This window comes from Urocitellus parryii, chromosome 12 (genome assembly GCF_045843805.1).
Source record: "Urocitellus parryii isolate mUroPar1 chromosome 12, mUroPar1.hap1, whole genome shotgun sequence".
NCBI classification, from domain to species: Eukaryota; Metazoa; Chordata; class Mammalia; order Rodentia; family Sciuridae; genus Urocitellus; species Urocitellus parryii.
In genome coordinates, this window is record NC_135542.1 from 87453256 (window position 1) to 87461726 (window position 8471).

Genomic DNA, 8471 nt, shown 5'->3' on the forward strand with positions numbered 1-8471 from the left:
ACGCAACCAGCCAAGGGAGGAATTTGTTTTCAGGTTCTCTTTATAACCCACTCATTTAGTGACAGGCTGTGACTTCCACCTGCAAGCCTCTGCCTGGGGACATGTCTGGAGAAACATGGTATCCAGCTTCTAGGGTCACAACAGATTTTGATGTGGGAACAGGAAGCCCAGGGAGGAGAGAGCTCTGTGATTTTTACAGCTGTGTTTTGCCAGAAGAACAGCTCAGAAGAGCTGACGGGGTTGTCTCAGAGTGTTCACTATTCAATGGCATACAGAGGAGTTTTTTTTGAGCCACTGGAAAGGAACTGTGGTTACCACAGAACAGGACTATTGTTCAGGCTTTTAGGATAGTGAGTGGACTTTGGAATAGGTCACTTCTATTCCATTCAGCTGCCCCACACTCCCAACTTTGGTCCTTGAGAAAGAATGCATCTTTTTTTTTTTTTTTTTTGAGTGGAATGGAAATAAATGGAAGCACAGCCTCATTATCTCTACAGCCATCCAGCATCCTCTAATTGAGTGAAGATGTGGTTTTCATTCATTTGTTTTCTCTCACTGGTTCCTTTATTTCCACTCCATCACCCTATCTATGTTCACTCGGAGCAGGTGGCTAATGGGTCTGCTTAGGTTACAGAATGATTTTAAATCCAGCCAGGTTCACTTCAACACGCAGCCAACTATTTGTATGTTTTTCAAAGGCTTAGAATGGAGCTCGGATACTGCACCCCAAGGATGCTGGCAGGGACACTGACTCATTAAGGGAGAGCAGAGCATCAGCAGAGAGAGGGGACATCAGCCTGCAGACATTTCTCCGGAATTCCCAGCAGTATCACTCAGAGCTCCACAGGGACAGATGGAGATCACTACGGGGGTCGTGGATGGGAATGTCACCAACTCCTCCACCAGTTTCCTCTCTGTACTCAACCCCTATGGAGCCCACACTGCTTCCTTTCCATTCAACTTCAGCTATGGTGACTATGACATGCCCTTGGATGAGGATGAGGATGTGACGAACTCCCGGACATTCTTTGCTGCCAAGATTGTCATCGGCATGGCCCTGGTGGGCATCATGCTGGTCTGTGGCATTGGCAACTTCATCTTTATTGCCGCCTTGGCCCGCTCTAAGAAGCTGCGTAACCTCACTAACCTGCTCATCGCCAACCTGGCCATCTCTGACTTCCTGGTGGCTGTTGTCTGCTGCCCCTTTGAGATGGACTACTATGTGGTGCGCCAGCTCTCCTGGGAACATGGCCATGTCCTGTGTGCCTCTGTCAACTACTTGCGCACCGTCTCTCTCTATGTCTCCACCAATGCCCTGCTGGCCATCGCCATTGACAGGTGAGTGCAGGGTAGTTGGGGCATCGTAGGTAGTCAGGGAAGAGGGGTCATTGGAATGATCCCTTCTTTTATTGCAGTTGCAGGCATGAGGCACTCAAAAGTTTCCCCATTGACTGGACAGTTGGAAGATTTCCAGTTTTCCAGCTTTGGTGAGACAGGAGGCAGAGTTGGGCACTTTGGAGCTGAGCAGTAAGAAAGCATCTGGTCTGCCTGCTGTGGACCTGCTCCTAGATGTTGTACCAGTTCAAGGTTAAGAGTAGCCATAAGAGATGTTCAGGGACAAGTTTAAGTTCCAAGTAATTATTTAAATATCTTGGGAGAAGTTTCTATCTCCTCAAGACTTCCTCTTCTAACGTATGACCTCCTAGCACTAATTGATGGCTCATTGATTGAGGGAATTGTTTGGAAAAGAAACAAGGCAACCTATGCTTCCTTATTTTGTTTGTTGTGGTTACATGAATGGCTTTGTGCCTTCAAACCCATTTGCATGCAGCTCGGCAAGAGCCCCATTTTTAGAACTGGTAAATAAAATCAATAAGAGCAATCCTGGCAAACCTTTCTTATATTTAGTTGTTTCATTGGTATAAACTTGTGCTAAATGGGCCAGAGTGGTCCTTGTTTCCTGGGGAGGTCTTTGCAAGCTCCTCTGCCCACTTTGACTTTCATTACAAAGCACCTTGTTACATCTAAGACAGTAACCCTGAGGGTCAAATCAAGACTCTGTGTACTTGGAGCTGAACAATCTGCCTCCCTTTATATCCAGAGAACCTAAAGCACCCACGCTTGTCCTGTCCCATTGCCTCAGGGCTCCGGGGTGTTCCCTCTGCCTCTCACAGTTCAGGCACCCCAGATCAGTGATCAAGCGAGAAGCACAGCTAATAGAGCATGCTTCCTGAAGCTAGGGACAAGGTAATCAAAGTGGAATAACCTGGAAAAAGTCTGTTCCTAAGGAAAGAGGCTACAGAGGAGCCTGGCTTTAAAACCACTGAGTGGGCAGCCTCTGGAAGAATGTCAGGGAGTTAGTAGCTGAAATGGCTTTTGGTCTGTCACCTGGAGCAGGTGCTTGGAGGTATCATTCTTTCAGATGGCAGCCTCACCTTGGTCATGGTCTTATAACACAAGTGGCAGAGCCCCACAACATTTATCTACTTAGGTAAGGTCTCTACAGCAGGAGGGTAGCGATCAAGCACAGTATTCACCTCCTAAGTTTCCTTTCAGAGCTACTGAGGAAGAGCTCCAGGAACTTCTAACCTTTTCTGAAAATGGAAACTGTTCTCTTTACTTCTAAAGACAAAGAATATGGGGTTGTTTCCTGAACTTTCATGCTAGCAAGACATATTTGCCCCTGGGTTTCTCTGAGCTACAAAAAGGAGTGTAAGTAGGTACCTGCTGTGGAGTGGGGCCTTGTTCCCTGGGTGAGATCCATCTCACCACGGAAGGCCCACTTGTCAACAGATCTGACAACCATAGGAGGCTTCATGGGGGAAAGAAGTTAGGATAAACTGAAGGGCACTGGGTTATCTTTAACATGTGGAGGTATTATCTTTGACAATCAATCAACCTCAATCCACTGAACTCCTCCAAGCTCATATCCTAATTTCATACCAAACTCAGCTTGTCTGAAATACTGTGAGCATCTCTCTTGCACCGTGAGTTGACATAATACAGATTAGATGTAATAAGAAAGAGGAATTGAAGAGCATACTTTGCACTGAGCGCACTGCTATTGTTCAGAGTGGGGTGATTGGAAACCTGCATCCAGACATTGGTGGAAAACAAGGTGTATTGATACTGCCATCCAAGGCCTGGCCTGACTGACTAGTTGCCTAAGGCGTTAAGTTTTTTTAATTGATATTTTTTATTTTTTATTCAAATTATGTTTTTGTAAAAATGCTGCTATCATGTAGTTTAAATTTTGTGGCCTAGGAATCACTGATTTTTGTCTGTTCCTTTGTGATGTTCAAAAATCCTATGAGTAATCTTCAGGTTTAATTTGGTTAGCTTAAGGTAGCTAAATTCTTATCCTGGTGTAACACATACCTTGACAGTTGTAAAAATGCCTTTATTTTTGTTTAATGGAATTTCTGTAGGAATAGTTTTAGCCGTTACTCTGGGTTAGAATCCCTGCTGTACCACCTATTTGTTGTAAGGCCTTGGTTTTTTGACTGATATCTCCCTCAGTTTTCTCATCTACAAAATGGGGACAATAAGAAAATCTAATGTATTGCATTTCTTTGAGGATTAAATGGAGTAATCTCTGTAACTGCTTAGGACAATGTTTAAGATAGAGTAAGCATTAAATGAAGAGTGGATCAGATAATTCTTATATTAATCTCCTTTCAAAGAACAAGAACAACAAAACCAGGTAAATTAATGAATATTTTCAATTGGCTAACCTTTTTGGTCTTCACTGAAACAATTGTTTCCATGTGCTTTACACAAAATAATAATATAAGAATTTTAAAATATAGGTAACTCTCAAATATGGCAGAACAGAACTATGTGTTTTCTACCTGTTTGGATTTCTGTTTTAACTTTTTATTTTTTGGTACCAGGGATTGAACTCAGGGGTGCTTAACTACTGAGCCACATCCCCAGCCCTATTTAATATTTTATTTAGACACAGGGCTTCCTTGATTTGATTAGAGCCTCACTAAATTGCTGAGGCTGGCTTTCAACTCTTGATCCTCCTGCCTCAGCCTCCCAAGCTGCTGGGATTATAGATGTGTGCCATTGCACCTGGCTCTGTTTCTACTCTCGAGTCTGTTGTTCAAACTAGAAGGCTCCTTTATCCTTGTCCCTCTGTTCTCCAACTTCCAGGTCCTGGTAAAACTTACTCCTGCCCCCTACCATGCTCATGTAGGTTGGACCATCCTAGTCTCACCTTGGCCTTCCTGACTTCAGTGTCTCTTGACTCTGCCTGTCTTTCAGCCCCTCCATTCATAATCCATCCTAAACATTCATTCCCTCATGCAGGCATTCATTCAAACAATGCATTTTTCTACAGTGATTGCCACGTGACAAGTACGATTCCAAGGATTGAGGATATGATTAAAAACAAAAAGTTTGCTGTCATGGAGTTTATGTCCAAGAGACACAGGGATGGAGAGAAATGACTGTGATAGGCAAAGCCTTAGGAAGCACAGACTGTTATAGTCCAGCCTTAGGAAGCACAGATGCCCCCTGGACCATTAATCAGCTGGGGACAGCTACCCCAGGAAGCAGGTGGTACACTCTGCCCATCCCATGACCAGGCCAGTAGCTGCTGCAACCATTACCATGGCTGCATGAGGTTGAGTCCAGGGGACAGAAAGGGAGCCAAATCTTGTGCTTGATCACCCTGCCCACTATCTCACAGACTACTTCCTGGGCATTACTTTGTCCAACAGGCTTTATTCCTTATTCTCCTGGAACTGTTGGCTTTGGGTGGATCCTGGACCTAAGCCATTGAGGTTGGAGATGCAGAGGGCAAGCAAGGCCATGCTCATAAGTTGAGAAAAGTAGTTGTCAATTATTTGCTTTCTGGAACATCAGTGGGTAAAACTCAACCATGATGGAGGGAAAGGTCAAGGGCTGCTGAGCTGCTGGGAAGGTGGAGGAAAGGGCACTGTTTGTCCTTACTGAAAAGTAAAGGAACAAATGGCATATTGAAGAGGCCTCCAGATTTGTAGCAATATGTGGGTCATGGCTCTTGTCAGTTTCTAGCTGTGTGGCTTTTAGCAATTTATTTCACTTCCCCAAGCCTTAGCTTACTCATCCATAAAATGGGTATCTTTGCTCTCTTACCCTTCTAATTGGGTTGGGCTTGCCTGATGAAAATGTAGATTTGAAAAGTCTCTATAAATTGTAAACTTCTTTATAAACAGAAGCAAGAATTACTAATACCACAGTCATTTCTGACCTTCACCCAGCCAAGGCTGATGGGAATCCCTGAAACCCTTTTCTGCAACCTGCCAGGTAGTAAGTGTATGAGGAATGTCCTTTTTTTTTTTAACATCAGAAATTTATTAGTTGCTCAAAACATTACATTGATCTTGAGAAGAATGTCCTTTGCACAGCTCATGACACTGACCCTTTAGGGATGGATTTGGGATGATGTCAGAGACAGGATAAAATAACCCTGAAGGTTTGTTTTGAAGTGAAGGATTGGGTTCAGTAAAGTAGAAAGTTGTCGAGGACTTGCAAAAGCAAAATTTGCCAAGAACATTGCTTGTAATCAGAGTAACTTTGAAAATAAAAGTAATTTTAAGGTACTAATAGTTTCTTGTATATTAATAGCTTATTGTTGTTTAGATGCAGTAGCTCATTGGAACCTTACAATATCAGGGTGATATCTCCATTTTACAGATGAGAAAATTAAACCAACAGTGCTATGAAAAAAGACTGAAATTGATATAGCAAGTTGGGACTAGATACTTGGTCTTTTGAGGTTCTAGATGGGGTTCTGGCTTGCGTATTTATTAAAAAACATTGAATTTGATTCATCATAAAGAGTTAGGAAGCTACTATTGGGAGAAGAAAGAGAAAAAAGTCATATTGTGAACAAATACGAAGATAGAAATTTTCTGTGACAACCAGCAGAACCCTGTGAGGTAAATAGAAAGCAAATGCACCAATGAGAGTAAAAGCTCCACACTCAGTTTTCATGACAAATCCAAGCACATTTGATGTTCCTGTAATATTGGGAGCTTTGTGGCCTTTGATGAAAGGCCACATGCATGTGCAACGGTCAAAATGTTGCCAATATTCTGTGGTTATTTTCATTCCATTTTCAGTACTAAGGAGCTGGCTAGAGTGCCGGGGATGGATGCGGGTGGCCAGGGCAGCCAGCTGGGTGTCCAACGGGTAGACTCAACCTATCCAGCATCATTTAACATCTTCTGGGAGCTGGGAGAGAGCAGGCATCTCACTCCAGTGACCTCTCAAATATACTCAATGGCTTTGGCTGCCTATGTCACGTGGGGAGGGATGGAAGTAACAGTACTGCAATCAGGGGAAAAAATTTAAAAAAAAATTAAGCTCTCTTTAGTTTACAATCCCAAGAAACATGACCTCAAAGGGATCGGTTTCAAAGGAAACAGAACTGGTTTGGCCTTCCTTCAATCCCCTGTCACATTTGCACTCCATTCTACCTGGGATAAGCTGTGGACACATGAGAACATGTTTATTTCCAGCATTGATTTGTCCTTCCCTCCCACTTCACTTCCCATTTTTCTCCTTCTCCAACTTCCACTCCCTACCAGGCACAGAAAGCCTTCCAGGAAACCAGAGCTCTTTGCAGAAGTGTGTGCACCCTCTGGAAAGGCTACTGTCATACCACACAAATGACTAACGGCCCCCAGAAAGTGCTCTCTCCTTCCTGGACCACTCTGGTAACTGCAATGTGGGTTCTTTGGGAAAGAACAAAAAGCAATATCTTTTATTGTCTGATGCTTTGTGGTTAAAAAAAAAAAAAACATTCGTGTACATTCTCAATTGATTTTCACATCAACCCTGTGAGGTAGGGTTAAATGTTTTCTATCAAGGGTCTTGTGTAGATGACCTTGAGAAGTCACTCATCTCTCAATAGACTGCATTTTCCATCTGGAAAATGAGATAAATGGCCATGTGCATTTCCTCCACCCCTGCATGCAGATATATATATATATATATATATATATATATATATATATATATATATATATATATTTAAAATGTGGAATGAAGACAAAGCTAAGCTTGCTGCTTCTACTGGAAAGGGTGAGTTCTCCCAGCAACTCTTTGGAGTTATCAGGCCTATTGTCTCTTAACCTCTTGATAATTTGGATGCATGTCCTGAAAACCGGAAAGACCTGGGAATAGTGCCAGGCTAGAAAATTGTGGCCATTTTTTTTCATTATATACCAAGTTTAAAACGTCTTCCAGGAACGGGTATACATTATCACATCTAATCTTTAAAAACAAATACTTTTGCAGGAAAGGAAACTGAGGTTAAGAGATTAAACAAAACCGACTTGAGGCTGCCCAGCTAATTAGAGGTGGAGCCAGGGCTTGCTATGGAGTCTGCCTTTCCCCTGCAAAAATTAAATGGTACCCCAGCACTGGCTTCTCACAGGGCATGACTCTGTTTGTGTTTTGCCCCAGGTATCTGGCCATTGTTCACCCGCTGAGACCACGGATGAAGTGTCAAACAGCCACCGGCCTGATTGCCCTGGTGTGGACAGTGTCCATCCTCGTGGCCATCCCATCTGCGTATTTCACCACGGAGACGGTCCTCATCATTGTCAAGAGCCAGGAGAAGATCTTCTGTGGTCAGATCTGGCCGGTGGACCAGCAGCTCTACTACAAGTCCTACTTCCTCTTCATCTTTGGCATTGAGTTCTTGGGCCCGGTGGTCATCATGGCCCTGTGCTATGCCAGGGTCTCCCGGGAGCTCTGGTTCAAGGCGGTCCCCGGATTCCAGACAGAGCAGATCCGCAAGCGGCTGCGCTGCCGTCGGAAGACCGTGCTGGTTCTCATGTGCATCCTCACCGCCTACGTGCTGTGCTGGGCGCCCTTCTACGGCTTCACCATCGTGCGTGACTTCTTCCCCGCCGTGTTTGTGAAGGAGAAGCACTATCTCACCGCCTTCTACATCGTGGAGTGCATCGCCATGAGCAACAGCATCATCAACACCCTGTGCTTCGTGACCGTCAAGAACAACACCATCAAGTACTTCAAGAAGATCATGCTGCTCCACTGGAAGGCTTCCTATACTGGAAGTAAGTCGAGCGCTGACCTTGATCTCAAAACCGTGGGGATGCCTGCCACTGAAGAGGTGGACTGCATCAGACTGAAATAACCTAAAGGACCTTGCCAAAGTTTAAACCCAAGACAAGATCTTTGGGTCAGGGATCAGTGTGCTTGGATATACACATGGACCACAGACTCTTGGTTTTCTGCCGAGGACAAATTAAATGTGTCACGGGGACACTGTGTTCAAGGAGCTCAGGGTTTCTAAAGCTGATGTGACAAGAGACTGTCATGAGTAGTCGACATTCATTAAATGCCTAATTTGTGTGATGAGTAGGCACTAGTGAAAACTAATATGTTGATGATATTTCATTGACAAAATGAAATAGGGATTAAACCAAGGAGAATGTGATATAGACTCG

General features: G+C 43.9%; 1 protein-coding gene across 1 annotated transcript; it reads left to right on the forward strand.

The window, feature by feature from the left end:
• Positions 1 to 853: 853 nt before the first annotated feature.
• Prokr1 (prokineticin receptor 1) lies at positions 854 to 8158 on the forward strand. Its single transcript, XM_026387248.2, has 2 exons — positions 854 to 1338; positions 7462 to 8158. Exons 1-2 carry the CDS (start codon positions 854 to 856, stop codon positions 8156 to 8158), a joined length of 1182 nt encoding a protein of 393 aa, XP_026243033.1.
• The last annotated feature ends 313 nt before the right edge of the window (positions 8159 to 8471 follow it).